General features: G+C 44.0%; 2 protein-coding genes across 2 annotated transcripts; both read right to left on the bottom strand.

Moving 5' to 3' along the window:
- Positions 1–1186: 1186 nt before the first annotated feature.
- LOC100835478 (9-cis-epoxycarotenoid dioxygenase NCED5, chloroplastic) lies at positions 1187–3828 on the bottom strand. Its single transcript, XM_003579073.4, has one exon. The coding sequence runs from the start codon at positions 3730–3732 to the stop codon at positions 1870–1872; it is 1863 nt and encodes a 620-aa protein (XP_003579121.1). The 5' UTR covers positions 3733–3828; the 3' UTR covers positions 1187–1869.
- A 10875-nt stretch (positions 3829–14703) lies between these two features.
- On the bottom strand, positions 14704–20541 carry LOC100840052 (K(+) efflux antiporter 3, chloroplastic). Its single transcript, XM_003577241.4, has 18 exons — positions 20023–20541; positions 19821–19922; positions 19607–19687; positions 19148–19249; positions 18718–18795; positions 18344–18412; positions 18177–18227; positions 17729–17842; positions 17531–17632; positions 17298–17432; positions 16890–17071; positions 16660–16795; positions 16504–16575; positions 16320–16421; positions 16071–16232; positions 15842–15931; positions 15581–15742; positions 14704–15466 (listed from the first exon to the last, which is right to left on the bottom strand). Exons 1-18 carry the CDS (start codon positions 20383–20385, stop codon positions 15233–15235), a joined length of 2337 nt encoding a protein of 778 aa, XP_003577289.2. The 5' UTR covers positions 20386–20541; the 3' UTR covers positions 14704–15232.
- Between the last annotated feature and the right edge of the window lie 283 nt (positions 20542–20824).

Below are 20824 nucleotides of genomic sequence, written 5' to 3'. Positions count from 1 at the left end.
ATACGAATATATCTATGTATAAAACCGTCTGGATACAAAATCACTCAGTATAGAACCGAAGGAGTAACTCCTTGGTAGTAGGACCAAGCTGGAGAGTGCCTCGTGTCCTCGTCTGCCGGCTGTTTCTACGATCGAGCTGGACTGACTGGACATGTAAGAAAAGATTGTGTTTGCTTCTTCTTCTACTACTACTGCACTTCTTGCGACATAACGAAATGGTCCGAGTCTGCTACTTATGGCTGTTTCTGTGCACAATCCGGGAAATGGAAGCAAGTTACAAATTATGTATTTCCTTTGATTCATATTAATTGTCTTAATTTTGTCTAAATATGGATGTATCTATTACGAAAAAACGTCTAGATACATGTAATATTTCGACAAATAATATGGATCGGAGGAAGTACCGTAAATAATATACTACTCAATTCGACTCATAGCAAGTGTCACTGATTTAACACAAACTTGTACTAAATAAGCGACATTTATTATGTATAAGAGGGGACAGGTGATTTAGTCGCAGCACTGCAAAAATAACTTGAAGAACACAGTAGCAAGTGTCAAGAATCAAAATGTCATCCCAATTCAAAATCACCTCTGAATCAACGTTCAACACGGATTGAAAAAAAATGGAAGAGAAGGTCAGCAATCATCAATTTCACCCTCAAAAAGCTGAAGGCAAGCATCTGAATCAATTAGGGAGCACAAGCAGACAGAAGAGATGAGGAGCAGGCCCACAGATTTGGGGTCACTAATTTTAATGCCGCACCAACATTTGCTGTGCAAATAATGCATGCGGCTACCTACCTGGTGCTGCATGCGACAAGAGGAGCAAACCAACAGAAATCCCACAAGCAGACACTAATAACACTCTCTTTCCCTTGCGCTCTCTCTCTTCATTCAGATTCGGTGAGCAAAAAGTTAATTCAATCCAGGAAGAGAGAGAGCGAGTTGGTGATCAGAGCAGGAAACATTGTACTCCCTCCATTTCATTTCACAAAGATTGTTTTATTTCGTTAAAACAAGGCTTACATTATTAATATGTAATCTATATGATACGAATCATGACTATCAGAAAAAAAATACGAATCAATTGATATAAATTTCATGTATGTAAAAACACATATTAATTCAATCCATGAAGAGAGAGAGTTGGTGATCAGATCAGAGCAGGGCAGGAAACGTTGTATAAAATGGCAGAAGCATCAAGCTTTAATTTATTGCTGCTAGCTAGTACTAATGCACATGACATGATCATCATCAGGGAGTGTTTACACTTTATACATGTACACTGGAGAAATGGAATTGAGTTGAGCCCCCAGCAACACCTCAGTCACTCATGCCCAAGCTCCAAGCTCAAGCAACTGGGTGGTGGTTTCATTCCTCTCTCCTTAGAAAAAAGAAGAAGAAAATAAAACAGAAACCAGCTGAGCTCCCAGCACTCTGTACAGTACACACAACAGTGCCAAAGCTTCAAGCTCTTCCTCTCTAGCTCCCCTCTCCCTTGTTAAGCCTACTGTAATTTACCATCTGGAGTACTAGTAGTAAAAAGGTAAAAAGTAAAAAAAAAAGTAACCAAAAAATCAACCAAGAGATGATCTGACGAAAGAGGAGAAGTGAGTGATCCGAGTAACCGCCGCTAACTGGATATCTGCGTGGGGCCGGGAAAACAGCCTCCGGGGACCACCTGTCAGTCGCTCCCTCTGGTAAACCTTTTCCCTCCCAATTTTTTTTTCTGTCCATCTCTTCTTCCTCCTCTGCTTCTCCTCTGTTCTGCTCTGCTTCCTCGAAGCTCGGAGAACACGCGATCAGAGCGAGCTCGAGGACTCCTCCAATGGCGGAATCTTAATCAAAGAACCAAGGAATCGTGATCTATTGCTGGGCTTGGAGGTCGGCGTCGGGGATGAAGGTGCCGTGGAAGCCGTAGGGGACCCGCGACGGCAGCGCCACGGTGGCCTCGAGCCGCATGTCGGCGGCGTTGACGACGAGCAGCTCGGAGGTCCCGGCGACCTCATCCCGGACGAAGGTGAGCACGTAGCCGTCGTCCTCGGCTCCGGCGCGGGCGTGCGCGCCGTCGACGGGCACGAAGCAGGGCTCGCCGCCGAACCGCCCTTCGCCGTAGTCGAACCTCGTCATCTCCCCCGTCGCCAAATCCACCTTCGCGAACCCGGACACCTTCGGCCATGGCTCCGCCACCGCGAGGTACGCGTACTTGGTCTTCCGGCCGAGGAAGTTCCGGTTCACCATCCCCACCTCGAGGTTCACCTGCTCCGTCTCCGGCAGGATCGCGCGGCGGCGCGATTCGCCGGTGCGGAGGTTCAGGCGTATCTCGGTGAGGACGCTCGAGAGGTCGTCGGCGCCGGAGTCGTTGAAGATGGAGTCTGCTGGCGTCATGCATGACCCGATGATGACGACCTCGTCGTCTTCTTCCCAGGAGTTCCAGAGGTGGAAGCAGAAGCAATCCGGGACGTCGATCCAGATCATCTCGTCGGAGCTCTCGGCGTACTTGGGGAGGATCCCGAATCTCGAGGTCTTCTCCTCGTCGAGCACGACGGGGGACCCGCCGCGGAACATCTCGCCGAGCTTGAAGACGACCTGGTGGTCGGGGATCACGACGAAGTTCTCGGTAATGGCGAAGTCGTGGATCATTGTCGGCTGCTCGAGCTCGATTTCCACGTCGTTCGATTTCTTCCCGCCGGAGTCGAAGAAGAAGTACTTGAGGTAGGGCTTCTTAATGACGTCGTAGCTGAGGGCGAAGAGCTCGCCGGAGGCAGGGTCGAGTTTCGGGTGCGCGATCATGGCGGAGGAGAGCTGGCCGTCGAAATCGTACCGGCCGACGGTCTCGAGGTCGCCGGCGGCGGTGAGGCGGACGTGGTAAGGGAGGTCGTCCTCGGACATGGCGAGCAGCCGCCCGTTGAAATACACGAGCCCCGCGTTGGCCACCCCGGCGCCATGGGAGGCGTCGAGGAGGCCGCAGAGGGAGCGCGCGTAGAAGAGCGCCAGCCGGGCGATGCCGGAGTGGCCGTGGAGCTCGCCGATGGTTTTCGGGAACAGGGGCTTCCCGGCGGCGCGCTCCTGGGAGAGGCGCGCGGTGGCGGTGGAGCGGCAGGAGTAGGAGACGGCGGCGCCGGACCGGATGGCGACGGCGTGGACCATGCCGTCGCCGTCGAAGAGGTGGTGGCCGGAGGTCGGGGAGAAGCAGGGGTTGGCGCCGTTGCGGGCGTAGACGCCCGAGATGAAGGGCGGGATGCGGCCGGTGACTGGGAGGGACGCGGCGGTGAGCGGCGGCTGCTCGGCCACCGGCGCGAAGTTGCCGGCGATCTGGACGGCCGGGTCGGCGGTGCGCGGGAGCGGGTGGGGGCGTTCGAGGACGTTGGCGATGAAGCCGGCCTCGAAGGCGTCGAGCGCCATGGCCGCCGCCCGCTGGAAGATGTTGAGCTCGCGGCGGGGAAGGGTGGAGGGGTTGTCGTTCTTCTTCGTCTCCGGCGGGGCAATGGGCGCCGCCACGGAGGGGGCTGGGGATGACTCGTAGCCCGGGATTATCTTCCTGACTGCCGGCGCCGGAGAAGGGATGTAGGCGGCGGGCGGAGGAGCGCTGAGCACGGAGTTCGCCGCCGCCGCCGCTCGGGGCGAGAAGCGGACGGAATTGCTCCGCCTCGTCGTGGTCGTCCATGGCTGTCGGCCATGGCTGTGTATAGAAGAAGAGGAAGGGGATTGGGCGGACAGAGTCTGCATCGTTCAGTAGAACAGAGCTTGGATCGTTGCTGATTGCGGTGGCGTTGTAGCTGGAGGAAGAAGAAGAAGAGGAAGAAGAGGAAGAAGAAGAGATGATGGGACTGAAGAGTGGAGAAATGGGGAATATTTATAGAGTTTGGGCGGGGTGAAGAAGGGACAGGGGAGGGCAGAAGAGGAAGACCAGTCGTCTCCTGGAGAGACCACGTGGCCGGAGGCAGCTTGCGGGTGACTCCACTCTCCGGACAGACCGCTTTTCCTTCTTTTCTTTTTCTCTTCCTCCCAATTCTTTTCCTTCTTGTTTTCTTTCTTATTAAATGTCTTTTGTTATTGTTGTTGTTGATGTTGTTGTTGTCGTCGGGTTCTCGCTGCCTCTCTGGGCCCTTTTGATTCACGGGATTTTGAAAACGCGGGAACAGAAAACGCACAGGAATAGGATATGAATGCACGTGTGAGATGGAAGATTAAAAAACACAGGAATTTTGTAAACTTGGGTGTTTGATTTACGTATAGGAATAGGAAAAATAGAGCAATTATACTAAACACAGTCAAATTAAAGTCAAACCATGTGGATTAATATAATTAGAATGTTATTATACCAATGAACACTCTTGTCTCGTTTTGTGTGCATAGTAGGCAAAAAAAAGAGATATGAGTGGATTGTTAAATTCCTATGTTTTTCCTTTGAAACAAACATCAAAGGATTTTTTTCCCTCCACTTTCCCTTTACCCAATTGCTTTGAATCAAAGGAAAATTTCCTATCCCTACACCTTTTCACCACATTTCCTATGAATTAAAGAGGACCTAAATTGTTCAAAGGTGCATCCGTGCATGTTTGGAATAAAGGGGGGGGGGGGGGAGGAAAAAGAGCAGTGTTGTGAGAATTAAGATGAACATCATAGTCGTAAATGCTTCTCAAATGGTATCCGAGGTAAACCGTAAACGTTTGCATTATCCAGAAAATTCTAGATAAACACTTTATATTTGCAATTTTGGATTATTTTTCCTTTGGGGGATTTTTTACCCGTTTATCGGAATTTTAAAAATTACTAATTTGAAAACACATCCTTATTTGTAATTTTAGTACATTTCTTACCTGTTTTTTGCCTACTATTTTTGGATTTAAAAATACCAATATGAAAACTTTAGAAAGACCGACTCGACCAAGAACACTAGGTCGGGCTCAACCAAAACAAAAAACGATATGTCCTGTTTTGGTCGAGTCAGACGGACTGGGAATTGGATCTGGCACGTAAGGGAGTTGAGTGGGGCGGTTGGATCAGGTAGAAGAGAAAACGCCTTGAAACTTTACATTCTTATGTTTCATCCATTCATCTGTCATGTAGGCCTGATATGTGGGACCGTCCTATCAAATTTGATTTCTTTTGCTAAATTGGATAAAATATGACATAGTGCAACAACTGGGGATAAATGTTTGGTACAAATATCAAATGGGGTAAATTATCATCAGGAAATCACAAACAAAAGATAAACGTGGAATGATAAAGTAACCTCGCCTACCAGGCTATTTGTCTATATTTATTCACTTCCGTCGCCTTTGTTGAACCGAGGACATACGGAAGTATTCCATATAAACTTGGCAGCCTCAGTTATCCAAAAATGTTTTTAATAGGAAAAGTTCCTAAGGACTAGGATTTCTCCAACATTTCTGCCAAAAAAACTTGGATGAAACAGAGACCCTACCTTGCGCACCAGTCTGGTCTAGCCGGCCGGCCTTCATATCTCCTCCATATATACACCAGTCATCCTACTTGATTCCTTCATTACCAAAATTCATAGTGACCTCGAGTTTTTCTGCTAACCAGATTATCAACGTACAACAGTTGGTTAATTAAGGTGATTATCTGATTACTGGACCATGATGTGGACTTCATGCCACCGAAGTTACTCACCTGGGGGAGTTGGGGAGCAAAGGGGCGCGCAGGTGATTATCAGGTTATCAAACGTACAACATGAAGCCTTGCATGTTACCCGAGTTTTGCTGCTAATCAGATTACCTGACATGCCTCCCAATGAGCCAGTTGATGAGAATGTAGAACCTGCTGACTCACCTTAATTTACCAACTGTTGTACGTTTGAACGGCAACACCATCAAACGTGCAAGTAAGAACTTCAGTATGCTGCAGTCAAGTGGAGTATATATTTTTCCTTCAAACCAAATCTCGTCAAAAGATCATTCAAAATCCAGGGGTCCATCTCACCACAGGACACACAATTAGTGTAAATTGGTCTCTAAAAATATATCCCTGACATGTCCCCTCCTGATGTAATGCCGCCTAATTTTGGGAACCGTTATAGTCCAAGTGTCTTAAATTTAATACTAGTAACCCTGCAAGCTTAACAAGATCTTTCCATGATCTGGTAGCTAGTCATGGTCTCCTGTAACAACAGTATGATTAAACTAATTAATGGACCATGATGTGGACTTTATGCCACCTAAGTTACTCCACCTGGGGGAGCAAAGGGGCAGGTGTCACACACCGATTCGCTGCCTGATAGTTTACTTGTCAAGTGACTCATCGTGTTGGTGCACGTGTCCGATTCTGTATTAGTACTCTCGGAGATCAAACTAAATTACCAGTAATTGGCAGACACGTAGTTTACGCAGCACGAGCTGATTAACAATTTTCAACAAAAAAAGCCTACTAAAGAGACATCCATTTTTAGAGAGCTCTACTCTAATTAAGGTGTAAATAAACAAGCTATTTCTTCTTTCTATTTGCGCTGCACGAGCCACACAAGACTGAAATCATTAAGATCATTATAAGGGGATACTGCTCTTCTCGATCCGCCATGAGCCACGTGTCAGTGACCGAAAGTTAAACACACTTGTGACTAACATATAACAAACCAGTTCCGATTCGACCACACAATAGTGTTATATATGGTGAAATATGTGTGAACCCACATTGCATGATTTGCATCTCACAAGTTTTATGGGGGTATATACAGTTCCTAGTTACATGTATGATTGATTAATTAATTAGGCCAACATAATTACCTTAATTAATTTGAACGAGGCTTCTTTGGCCGGCGCGAACTTTTCTTTGTTTGCTGAGATGAGTCATTTTCCACACAAATCTAGTTCCAGGGACAGCAACTAATTAGTCCAAACCAGATGCTTAGCTAATCATATCTTCCAACCCTTCAGATAGTGAAAGCTAGGTAGATAAACTGTGTTTATGGCTGCATATTTGCAGCGTGAGATTTGCAGCGTGAGATTTGCAAAATAACACTACCATTGGAGAAGGGGTCTGGTTTTCTTTTTCTTTAGTTTGATCTCCGAGATTTATATTGTCGGACTACGATTTTTTTTCAAGATTATTGTTTTCTGTATTTACTTCGATCATTTTTACGTTTGTATATGTCTCATCATTTTTGTGCTTCTATTACAAAAATCATGGCGTGCACGCCGGTCCAGACTGTTCGTTTTGCTTTTCTTTACATTTGCCGTATCGTTTTATACTTCCATAAAAGTTTTCATCCATGCCTACAAAAATTTAGAAACTGTATGAAAAACTTAAAAATTGAGACCATTGGTAAAAAAATGTCTACTGAAGCCTAGTAGACACACCACTCGGGACACCAGTACAGGATGGAGATCGCACTCAGTTGACATTTTCTTTAGACACCGGTTGACATTTTGACAGAGCCACCATTCTGATCGATGTCAATGGTTGCAGCACATACATTTCAGTCTGGCCGACCAACGTGCACCCAACATTCGTTTCGCAGGTGTCAAAAGGCGCTACAAATTAAAGGGGAAGAAGCACTTTTTGTGTCGATACAAAAGCATGTTTAGCAGTGGCAGCAGCACCTCGTGACGTCACTGGAGACACGTGGCACCGCTGGGTACGAGCACCAATAATCATATATGTGCCACGAGGTTAATTATTGATGGTGTCCACAGGAGGATATTCTCCCTGCAACCAGTAACACGCATGTTCTGCCTTCATTAAAATGATAAATGAGTGATGTCGTTTAAGAATAATGAATTAGGCATCAGTTTAATCAAGGTAGACACTACCATAGATGAGGATTTGAACTCATATGCCGGCCAATCCACCGTCTATATGCTCCAAGCAAATTTACTGCCTTTGGTATATATTGGGATGGATTCTCATGATTTATTTTACCAAATTGTTGTTTAGCTAACCAATTTGTTATTTGTTCTTGTTCTGTAGATTCCTTTGTACTTTTATAGCAAACACTAAAATAAATTCAAGGCAGGACACTTCAGCAGCCCCGACACCCATTCAAAGCAGAAAGGTTTTCATGTCTGATTAATATAAGTAATCTACCGATCACATCCTCCATTAAAATTTTGGCGAAACCAGAGAGCTCCTCTCATGGAGGCCCTGACACGTGCATTCCAGATGTTTTTACGTGGCCCATGCATGGCTTCATCGACAAGTGCACTTCACCTGATGAGCTAATAAGCTTATAGCCAAGTGCAGTTCACCTGATGAGCTCCTCTTTCGCCACATAGCTAGCAAGATACCTAGCTGAGTGCCAACAATTATAGTGACTAAGCTAGCAATAAATAGAGATGACGTATGTATGTATGTCCTGTCCTAGCTACTGTGCATAAAGGTGTACAGTGTTCTTCGTGGCTAGCTAGCTATAGCCCTCTACCAACTTTAACATGCGAATTGTCAAAAGGTTGAGTGCATTTTGTGTTTTCTTGCGTGTATATATGGATGGAAATTTCTTGGCTACATGTGTATATGGTGATTGATTGATCGGTGACTGGTATGGTGATTGTTTTTTTTAGCAAAGTATGGTGCTTGTTCACTGACAGGATAATACATATAGGTTATTGAGTACACTTGTAACGTTTCTCGGAGCTCTCTCCCTCGTGACTCTCGTCTCTCCTTCAAGTAATTTCATAGTTGCCAAAACCATTTTCCAGATGTACAAAACAGAACAAGTTCTATGCCTTCGGTCAAATTAAAGAGCATGTTCATTGCTCAATTATTATTATTTTATGTAGAGCACCAATTTTATTTATTTATTGAGCGGTGAGCGCCAATTTTTTTTTATTTTGGAACAGGGAGAGCACCAAATTTTTTTGTTTTTGTTTTCATGACTAAAAGAATTGCTTTTTCCATGGACCGCTGATGCTTGAACACTGTAGTGTGGTATTATAATTTGGTTTGTTTGACTTGTGAACCTTTTGGTTTTAATCACGATTTTAGTTGCAAATCATTAAAACGATACTCAAGTGCCTGTTGTTCATGAGAGCATTAATTATAGTACAGGAACAATCTAGCAGTAGTGCTTAGTGCAGGTCACAACTGGGCCGGCCGGGGAAGGTGTTTTGTCCTGCCGAGACTGAACGACTCTAGATTGCCCCTAAAAAAAAAAACTCTAGATTGAGGGCAACTTCCAATCAATTAAGGAATATATGCATTGCTTCAGTCAATTTGGTGGATCGGCTTAATTAGTTTTATTGACCAAGCTGATCGTATATAAACCGGTCGCTGGCTTGATTAGGCGACCCCGGTACGTGATCAGACTGATTAGCAGCTGATTATTAATTGAGATCAGGGGTTTTGATCCCTAGTTAGTGATGGCTGATTGATTCGCTAGGAGTGGAGTACGTATTAAATACACATACAAGTGTTTGCTACTTGCTACTCTTTCGGTTCCAAAACACAACTCATATAGATTTGTGCACTTGAACCAAAACAGCTCTCGTTTATAGTGTCTGACCACTCATATTGAATTAATAATAAATGGATGCGTGTAGTTATTGGCCGGGTACGGGTACCAAAAGAAAAATGAGGTGTGTTTTGGAACAAATGAGAAAAATCTATATGAGTTGTGTTTTGGAATGGAGTAAGCAGTTAGTTTAATTATTTCAACTGGTTCACTTTTGGTCGGAATAAACCACTAACGGTCAGCCGCTCGATCGTACTATAGCCCAATTTGTCATTAGGTTCGGCTGATCAGTGGTTAGGAGCTTATATTAGTTACTTCGCTAAAGAACAAAGCTTGGTATCATCATCTTAAAAAAGAAGAAGTTGCAAGTGTAGTCGTTAAATCTGGTCTCTTAAAATAACTCAGTCTGACACAACCGTCATTTTTGTCATGCATGTGTGCATATATATACACACATATATGCAATGTTCTTGCCAATTGGCCCCCCGTCCTGCCTAGCTAGCAAGCTAATAGTACTACTTAGTATAATTATTATCAGATCGCGATTGAACTGAAGGATGAAAGTATAATTATTATCAGATCCCCTAGCTAGTAACTCCCTTCGATCCATTAAAAACATCGTCCACTTAGTACAAATGGACTAACTTATTACATTTTTTATGGACTAACTTATTACAAAATGAACGATCCTTTTTATGGATCGGATGAACTACTACGTACACTTAGTATAATTATTATCAGATCGATTGAACCGAAGGTTGAAAGTATGCATTCATATATATGTTTGAAATGGAGTACAATGTTTTCGGACGGAGATTTCAGATATCTCTAGGCAATGAATACTAGCTACCAGTATGTATTACTCCGATCCTCCGTTCCATATTAAACGATTCAAATTTGCACAAATATGGATGTATCTGTACTCAAAAAACGTGTAGATACATATAATATCTCGTCAGTTAACATGGCAATGGAGGAAGTTACTAGTTATACAATGTAGGTACATGGATCGACGGTGAAGCCATGCGTGCATGCATGCACAACTTAGTTTGGGCGGGGACCCTGCGGCGGCCGGCCGGCCGGCCGGTCAGCCCAACCAACCGCCGTCCGGCCGCATGCACATGGGGAAGCAACCACCGGCCTGCTCGGATAGACCTCCACCATCACCTAAATTGCATGGATGGCTCCACATGGATTTTTATGGCAACGGCTTACCCCAGATCGAGAGCCATCCAGATCAGAGTCCAGATCGATTGATCACTCACTCATGCATGTTCATATTCCTGCGACGACGTGCTTCCATCCATCGATCATCTATCTGCATCTGCATGCATCAGTCCACATCGTGCCTTGGCCCTAATAATGATCATCATGTACTACTCCTAATTAATCATATCACACTCCTAATCATATGATTACTTCATGCACCAAGATACTATATAGCATGGCCCGGGCATCGATCATATGCATTTCATCATTAATTAGTAGCACTAGCTAGCTCGAGAAAAGATTCCTCAGTATAAATGCACGCATGAATTATTAACTAATCAGTTTTTTATAGTATTCGAGTCCAAAATTAACCCCAAAAAAGAAGAAATCCCTCGATTCGATCCATAATAAGTGTCAGATTTTTTTTGCTGAATTCTCAACACTTATTATTATGATGATGGATAGGAGGGAGTAGCTTAATTATTTAGTTAGATGTCGATCGATTGATTAATTAGTTATTTGCAGGGAGTAGCTGATATGATGCATGTGGCCGGTGCCCCACAGATCTGGTCCCTCCTGATCATCGATCGATCATGCGTGCATGCAGCTCTCAGATCAGTGATCCATCTCTTTCGATCTCTTTCTCTTCTCTCTCTTTGCACATTGGCATATGGCCCTACAGAAATCAAGGTTTTTGGAATCTTGCTCCCTGCAGCTACATAATATCAGATGGATTACTGTACCTACTTTTGGCCACCAGAAAAAACTTCCAACTGCCATGGTACCTACCGGCTACCGGTCTCAGGTCCGATCGATCTCACCTGCAGCCGGCCATGTTCCTTCTTCTTTAATGCGCTATAGTATAGCTAGTACAGTATCATGCATGCATATATAACTGGCCGCTGGTACCACCATTATGTGTTTTGCCTCTGATGTTTGCATGAGAGAGATCGATCCATCTATCCATCCATCGGCCGTCTTGTGACAAGCCATGCATGTGTGTGTCAGACTAATATATCATCCATAGGAGAGTTAGCTAACATCTTAGATCTTTCCAAATTAATGTTTCTACGTGTCAGTGTCGCCTTCACGAGTCATCATTTTGTCTATATGGTACTCTCTCAGATTCATATTAGTTGTCAAAATATTACATGTATCTAAACACTTTTTAGACATAAATACATCCATATTTGAGCAAATTTGATGAAAATCCCGTCTCTTGTGGCATGTACTGTCTTTTCACGCAAACCAACACAATAAAACTGAATCCCTCTCACAAAGTTATTGAATAATTAATGCTCCGTATTTTAGATAGAACAGCATTTGGAGAGTCCTCGTTACAGTTAACAAATGGCATACCATGTCGGTAATTTAATTACTCCTAAACCCTTTGTCACAGATTTGGAAACCGAAACGTAAAAAAGTGATTTGCCACCCTTAAAGTAGAATAAGGCTCAGCTTGGCATCGCCGAATTGTCCTGCATTGAAATTACCTTATAATCAGTTGTGTGAGAAAAATACACACGGAAGCAGGCAAAAGTTGGTTATCCAAACATAAAAATATGGATAATTAAGCTGGTTGAAAAATCTGGATGACCCTAATTAAAAAGGGTTGGTCTGGGATGCTTGGGCCCACATCCGGAATCGATCGCCCTGGCTTGCTTGTCCAGAGACGATCTCACACTCACACTTTAATTTGCAAAGAATCGGTGGAGTTAACGTGCGTATAGTGGCGAGAGTATTCGATTAAGCCCCAGTCAACGTACTCTATCGAGGCTACCAACCGCTACTCTTACTCTGCTAGCTAGTGGAAGCTTTGTCTTTTTGACTGGCCAAGCCCAAGTCAGCGAGACGGCCGGAGAGTTATATATGGGTTTGTTTTAGTTGAAAAGAGAGGTTTTCACCTTGCTTGCATGCTCGTAAGCGTATGCGTCACAACTCACAATTAAGCAGGGTCATAATGTGCATAGAGAGTAGTTAGCGGAGTACAGTTTTGGTCAAATTCATTCATGAATCGTTGTTTGCCGATCGGAACGTAATAACGTCTTTTGGTCTGCCGAAACAAATTGTTGTCGGAAACGTGTGCAGATTATATAACTCCAAGGCAGTCGGACACGGACGGACGGACGGCGCATCGTTGTTGGTCGGTCGCACGTGGTAATTAAGTACTACGCGTGAACGAAGACGACCGAGAGAGAGAGCTCAAGACGTACGTATAATCAATCTCGGCTCGATGCATCTTAAGTACATCCATGCATGTAATTATACGTACGTACGAGGTACGTTCATGCATGCCGCTAGGCAGGCCTCGTATATATCCGGATATGAATGTATCTATTTCTAAGAAACGCCTGGATAATAAAAAGTCCTTAGTAATACGGGTGTCTGTGCCTGCCTTTCCATGCGTCATGCATGCCGTCATGGTTAATTTCTCTGCATGTCTGATGAAAAGCTATAGTTCCCTAATTGTCGGTCAAAACAGTTATAGTAACCAACAAACATGTGTTTCTTCGCCTTGGCGTGCACGGCCTACGTACGTACGTATAGTTGCTCCTATACATATGCATTTGGCCAATTTTGACCCCCATTAGCTAGTGTCGTGACTGTTGCAAGCAATAACAATCAGCAATATTGACTCTTGCATATGCACAAAGAATGTATAATTAAGTATACAGTTAATTAATGACAACACATGCATCGATCGATCGATCGCAGATATATATACACACTCCACTCCATGCATATGCATGTGGGGATATATATAATTAGTACAATAACTAATCATGCATGGACTACCAAGAGTCATGCCTTCTTGCTCGATCACCAAGTCGATCTGCAATTAATTAGGCACATGCATAATTAATTAGTCTGGGCAAACAGTCATGTCGACTGCATGCAACTACTGTACGTCCGGCCAAAGACTATGACTAAACATGCACATATATATGAGTAATTAAATTCCTAGCTTGTGTACTTACAACAGTACTAGCTAGATCTTTTCGTCATCCATAAGTTAAAGATGCATATATATATAGAGAGAGTCCATCCGTCAGTCACTCATTTGGACCGGGAATTAGTGTTCAGCAGTCGGTACGTCGGGCCGGGTTTGTGGGCCAAACGTGCTGAAGCACAATTATATGCACGCACAAGCCACCATTCACTGATCGACATCTCGAGCAGTCACAAGTCTCCTGCTGCCTGCATGCATACATCATGCATGGGCCGGCCTGGACCAGAGCTATATACGTATATGGCCACAGGCCACATGCATTTACACTAAGCTAGTAGCTTAGCTAGTGCTCCAAATAATTGCCTGCAGGCCACTGCAAGGGCTAGACAAGTCAATGCAGGGCTATACGGTCTCTACAGTCATAGTAGCAAGCAAGCAAGCAATGCCGGCAGGCTGTTTGCTTTGTGTGCGGCCAGATATAACTTCCACTTTGTCTCGACTCTTTACATTATTGGTACACACACATTGAGATCTCAAGTCGGCCGATCGACGATCGATCATCATGTGACAGTTGATGGTCCTCCTGCATAATATATGCACTCAGGTAGTAGATAATATCTCAGTCGACAGACTCTCACCCTGAACATCAATTGGTCGAAAAAATTTGGTAGCTAGCTAGGCCGGCAGCAGGTAGAGTAATTGATCAATTAAGGGTCCATATATCCATGCGTGTCGCAGGCCGACGACCTCAACGATAGCCTTTCTATCCCATGACCATCCAATTTTTGCTTTGTCATGTCCCATGGTGCTATCTAATTTTAGTTTTGATGTAACCGTTTTCCTCTAGCTAGCTAATTTGGAGCTGTACATGTTTGTAGATTTTTTTTTGCAAACTTGGTCAAATTTTAAAAAATTTGACTTAGGAAATTAACATCTTATAAAAAGGAACGGAAGGAGTATACCTTAGTAAATGCAAAAGCTTAGCTCACCAGATAAGGAATGCTGATTTTTTTTTAAAGGTACTCCCTCCGTCCCAAAATAAGCGACGTGGATTTGTATAAGAATCTATACAAATTCGAGTCACTTATTTTGCGACCGAGGCAGTGCGAAAGTCCCTTCGATACTTAAGTTTATACAGAAAAGGTTACCTGTTGCGACAGTCTACAGAGATGATAACTGATAAATGTCTGGTCTAGTATACACTAGTCAATTTTCTGTGCCGTTGTACAAGAATCTTTACATGAATGTTTGAGAGTATGCAACAGAAATCAGAAAAAAAAATGTGATAGAAGAAACAAGTATCTGCCATACAGGTGACTTCAACTTGCACATATCGCCCTGCAGAAAATGCTGTTCAGAATTCCAAATCTTTGATATACTAGTACAGTTTCAATTTGTCTCAAACTTTTGCAATGCAGCTGCCAATTTCAATTTGCCTGTGTGGTTTTCAACTTGCGAGATGCAAATTTCAGAATGCAAATGCGGTTTGTGACGTGATCATCATATCCACAAATCGTGCCTTCCAGTTTCAGTGCTTCAGACTTCAGACGTGCTGTACAAGCTAGAGAGCTACCTATGAACTTGATCCTGCCAGAAGACCAGAGGTTGGGTCTCTTTCACTTTTAACTTGTGCCTTAGTTGTCACACAGATTGGTCCATCATCTCCTTGCTTCGGCTGGAGGCTCCACCGTCTTGTCATCATCGGCGGTTTCCAGGAGACAATATTTCACACCGTCTTCAGATTCTAATTTGGAATTCAGATCAGGTATGACGTTCTCTGGAGGAGCTTTCATCACCCGTACCTCTGGGCGGCTACTTAGACTTAGCGATTGCTGCCGGGGTAACATTCCAGAACCGTTCCCGTTGGGCTCAACTAGGTCTGATACTCTTACCTGCAATGCAATGGGTATTTTAGCACATATGGGGAAATGAAGTGCCAAGGAAATAAAAACTAATCTGCAGGAAGTACGAAATTAGGATTGTTTTGGAGGACTAATTCGATGAACCTGAAGTGACTGCATGGTATCATCTTCTCGGTCCTTGATGTTGTTGAGTGCTTCCTGAGCTTGTACCTCCATCGAGTCTCTCACAAGCTTACTCAAGAAGGATACATCATCAGACATGACCCCCAGCCCTTTCATAAGCATCGAACCTAGTTGCAAGCTAGTCTGCAGTCAAAGAGAAAAAGAGTTGATAGATGCAAATTTCTAATTTCATATCCATACACAGAGAGCTTTGCAGCCGACACACATTTGATTCTATATTACCTCAGCATTTTCCAGAACAACATCTGTTGCACCTGCTTTCCTTAGATCTAACAAATGCGACATGTCTTGTGCCCTAACATAGACCGGAACCTGGTAAAACAAAACATATTATCAAAGTGTTCACTCGTTGCACGATGAAAATTTACAAAAAAATATGTGCTAACTTAACTTGGTAACTAAATCCTGAAATTTTTGCAACCATGAAAATGTTTCATATGGGAGATTTTACCGCGGGAAAAGCTTGTCGCAATCTGTCGACAGACTCAACTGTTTCTTCCTTCCCGGTATACATGATCATGACAGCTTTAGGAGAAGATATGCCAGCAGATTGCATGACAGCCGGCCGTGAACCATCTCCATATAAAACTGGAAATCCTGATTTCCTAGCTGACTGGTATGGAGTGAACACACATGCTTCAGCTCAACATATCAAAGAAGATGCATCAACTAATATACCAAATGTTTTCTTCATGCCAACCTTTACAACAGCAGGATTTAGATCAAATGCGACGTATGGCCATCCTTCAGAATCTTGTTCCAGCCCAAAAGATAATGGTGCGGCCAAAAACTTTGCAAGGACCTGTACAAATATAATAAAAGGCATATAATATTTAAGTTGGCCAGCTCTAACAACTAGGTAAAGAAAATATGGTGCAAGATACCTGTCCCATTTCTCCAAAACCAAGAATGACGATAGGTTCAGTCGCACCATAATTTGCCACCTCAGTTGGTTTCTGGAAAAGATTTGCATTAAGAATTCACAAAAATAAGCTACAATTATGTTTGTTGTGCGTCTATAAAACATGGCAGTCACGTACTTCTTTTGTTTCAGATCTCTCCTCGATGATGCCTGCTGCTCTTCTTCCAACATCATTCAGTAACGGAGTTAATGCCATTGACAGCACAACAACAATAATGAGCAGCTTATTCAGCTCAAGCGGTAGGACTCCAAGCCTGTTTCAGTCTAGTTAGTAAGGGCTGAAAACAATATCACTGAGAAGACAACAGCAACAACAACAAACAGAATGATTTTCTGATAAAAACTGACCTGTTTGCCAAAGAAAATACCACAAACCCGAACTCGCCTCCTTGAGAAAGCAGCAGTCCTATCCTTATGCTTTCTTGAAGAGTTAGTCCGACTCTTGGCCCTAATGCAGTAGTTATCAATGTCTTGATTGCAATAAGGCCTCCCAACAGCGATAGAACATTAGGCCACTCCCGGATGAGAAGCTGTGATATATCAGGAGAAAAGACAGGACAGGTTAATAAGAATCTGTAATAACATTCCACTGAAGAAGAGAAACTAATACATTAATGTTACTTTCAAATCTAATTAAGAGAAATATGTCGCGGCAACTGTCTGAAATGGCAATTTACAGTCTCTCCTACATGTCTTGCTCAGTTAGGCACATAAGACATGAATTCACCAATACAGATCATGGCTTTGTTGATTAACCTGCATGTCGATTGAAGTTCCAGTAGTCACGAAGAACAATCCAAGCAGCAGGCCTCTGAATGGCCTTATGTCAGCTTCGATTTGTGTACGAAAGTTTGTTTCTGCAAGGAGGGCCCCGGCCAGAAAAGCACCTAACTACACAGGACAGAAATTTAACAATCATAGAATAAGAATGACTGGAAAAGCGTAATCTAGAATTGAATTGAACATTTCAAAATATGTGGATGGCTTACTGTATCACTAAAGCCCAACCACTGGGTGACAAGTGAGGTTCCTGAAACGGTGAGAAGACAGAGGGCGACAAATGCTTCTGAGCTCCTCGACTCTGCAACAAACTGCAGGAACGGTTATCCAATGTTCATTGTATAGTAAACCAAGAGCAGATTGGCAAAAGTATGAACTTGTATTCAGAAAAACAGAATGTAACAGACCTCAAAGATGCGCCTGATGAAGTATTTCCCTCCAAGGGAGAGTATGCCAAGTCCACCCAGTGCTTTTAAGCTTTCAGCTACTAGCATAGGCCACACACTTTGTGACACAACATTCTGAAAAAAAAAGCAGAGAAAAAGTTAAAATGTTGTGAAGGCAGTGCTGCATCTTAATGGCTAGGGACCACCATAGCAGTTCACTAAGTAGGGAAATAACAAGAATGGATATATCTAAATCTTTTTGCTACCATATTGATTTGCAAATATTGCTTGGCTACTCGCTTGCTAAAGCAAACTAGTTGCAATGAACATAATCTTCCAAGGTATCCTTGGGTCAAATTAGGATTCCTACTCAAGTTATATTATGTTTTCATGAGAAAGTCTATCAGGTAGATATTTGTCGAAGAACTTTCATGTACGCTAATATTGCAAGTGCTAACCTTTTGCATACCTGACTCTCTAGTACAGGGAGTATGACCAAGAGAGGAACAACCGCAATGTCCTGTGTGTATCAACAAAAAAATCCTGAAATTAATACAAAATACACTCCTTGGAAGAATTTTCCTTCAGAGGGACAGTTTAGAGAAAGGAATGGAAAAGAGAGCTTCAATTAAACACCTGAAGGAGGAGGATTCCCAGTGTGGCTGAACCAAATCTTGTTGGAAGCTCACCTTTCTCAGCAAGAAGCTGCATATGACAGCACACAAGCACTTCACATCAATATCTTGTGCAGATGCACAAAACTGTAAGCAGGAATAACTAAAATTGCATTTGTTTGCATTGTTGTTTCAGGCTAATGGTACGAGTCATTAGAAATTGCAGCATACCCTATATATATAAGCTATCAACCTTTTCAAAAAGAAAAAAAACTAATTTGACCCCATTGAAAAGCCAAATACATAAATATTGAAGTGCGTAATGATATAAAAAAACTGCCAAAAACAGCTGATACACTATATAGTCACTAGCCAATTAGTAGAATTAATATACACCTGAAGAACAAAAGCAGACGAAGATAATGAGAGGGCAGCTCCAATTACTATTGCTTCATCAACACTCCTGATATTCACCTGCAGATACAAATCAGGTCTAAGAATTAAAATAGAATGAACAACTTAATTGGCACTGATGAGAGATCCTTGGTACCAGCACAATTTTAACATCATACATATATCGAAGAAAATAGCCAAACCCCCAAAAATGAAGAAAGTTGGTACTGTTGCTAAATATTTAAACAATGCATGCTTCAGGCTCTGGGGAGAAGTATATCAGAATAAGCAAGTAAGAAACTATTGAATTGTCGAAGCAAAATGAGATCACACTTAAGATGGTTTTGACACACCACTGTAAAAGCAGAATAAGCTATGCCTGTGTACTTAAATAGACGTAATTTTATTTTTCTAGTTTTAGAATACTCCTTACCAGATCAGGTCTTGAATTGAAGAGGAACTGCAAGATTTTTGTCCCAATAGCACCATTAGGTGGAAGCTCAAACGCCGCGAAAGCAAGCGTTGACAAAAGAACCTTGAGAATATTGAAAGGCATAAGATCAGTCTCGATGGAACATTCGAAAATCCTATGTGGAAGTCAGTGAACAGAACCAAAGAGACCGACTGGGTGCCAAGAGAACTTCAGTTCAACAAAGTAACACAATCAGAGGATGTTCTGCTACTAACTTCTACATGGCTTTCGTGTAAACAGTTGTTTAAGCCAATCGATACAGACACTTCCAGGTGTTAATTCTCCAGTTTTCATAAAACTAGTCCAAACCATGCTGCCTAGTATCTCCTCGAAAGAGCGCATATATGGTAATGAGAGATTGATGACATAGGATTGATTAATTCGACAGGTGATACAATGAGGACAGTAATGATAATATACCTGAGGCAAACCCATCCCAAAGGCGAACTTGGCGAGGGCTTTAAGACGAGAGAGGGAGAGCTCCAGCCCCATCTCAAACAACTGCAGTTGCAGAGCGACAAACCAACTAATCAGTCACTCATTCCAGTAGAGTAACAATGATAAATAAATCCTCTGAACCCATATACAACTAGTAGTAGCTTAATTTGGAGTATAAGAAGAAGAAGGAGCGAACCAGGAAGAGGATGCCCCACTCGGAGAGGAGCTTGACGTCGGTGAGGTTCCTGATGAGGCCGAACTGGTTGAGCACGACGCCGGCGCAGAAGAAGCCGAGGATCTGCGACGGAAGGGGGATGGATGGTAACTGGTAAGGAGGCGAAGAGGGGCGGAATGGGGAGGCGGAGACGGAAGCGGGGGTGAGGGGAGCGATACTTCACTGGGCTAGCCTTGACGACGCGGAAGGCCGGGACGACGAGCACGGTGACGCCGAGGAAGGTGAGCGTGTCGAACCCCAGGTCGTTGATCACCTCCACCGCGGTGGCGATCTCCACTCCCCCCGCCGCCGCCCGCACCCGGAACAACCCCGCCGCCCCGCGCCGCCGCCCCATCATCGTCCTTGCCGCCGTCTCCCCCAGACGCAGCAGGGACGGAGCGGAGCACGCCTTCCTCCTACTCCTCCTCCCGCGGCGCGGCGGCTGCAGCAGGGACGCCGACACCGAAGGCGGCAGCGGCGTCATCATCCGGCAGCGGCAGCGCGCGGGAAAGAGGGCGCCGTGGGCCCCCGCCGCCGCCGCCGCCATGGCGCCAGAGCAAACCCCCGCTGCTTCGCTGCGTGCGTACGTACGTGGTCGAGGAGAACACCCGACGGCCGTCCGGAGCTGCTGCTGTCGTCGACGCAGGGGAAGAACTGCTAGCTGGAACGCGGGAAGACCAGAGATTTGGGAAGATAAGGTAGAAGAAGACGATGGTGAGGCGGGCGGGGCGCCGCGCGGCCGGGGTCTCCTCCGCCTCTCGCTGTCTCTTTTTCCTGCCGCCCAATTTATTTGGCCAATCATATTCAATTTAATAGAGTAAATTACACTGCAGTTCATAAATTAGAACATTTTAGTATACGAATTCAGAAAACACACGTAAAACTGGGCACATAAAACGCTACAAGCCACGGTCTAGGATCATGCTACGTGTTCATTTTTAGCCTTTGTAAACCGTTTTTCCACCGATTTGTATCACTAACTCTGT

This window comes from Brachypodium distachyon, chromosome 4 (genome assembly GCF_000005505.3).
Source record: "Brachypodium distachyon strain Bd21 chromosome 4, Brachypodium_distachyon_v3.0, whole genome shotgun sequence".
In the NCBI taxonomy this organism is placed as follows: domain Eukaryota; kingdom Viridiplantae; phylum Streptophyta; class Magnoliopsida; order Poales; family Poaceae; genus Brachypodium; species Brachypodium distachyon.
Note: the sequence above shows the minus strand (reverse complement) of the source record. Positions and strands in the feature narration are given on the sequence as shown.

What these genes read in the sequence shown, in the direction of transcription:
- LOC100835478 (XM_003579073.4), bottom strand. Translation starts at nt 3,732, where the DNA reads ATGCAGACTCTGTCCGCCCAATCCCCTTCCTCTTCTTCTATACACAGC.
- LOC100840052 (XM_003577241.4), bottom strand. Translation starts at nt 20,385, where the DNA reads ATGGCGGCGGCGGCGGCGGGGGCCCACGGCGCCCTCTTTCCCGCGCGC. An exon ending in GCGTCGTCAAGGCTAGCCCA is followed by an intron (nt 19,923 to 20,022) that starts GTGAAGTATCGC and finishes CTTCCGTCGCAG; the next exon opens with ATCCTCGGCTTCTTCTGCGC. An exon ending in ATACCATGCAGTCACTTCAG is followed by an intron (nt 15,467 to 15,580) that starts GTTCATCGAATT and finishes ATTGCATTGCAG; the next exon opens with GTAAGAGTATCAGACCTAGT.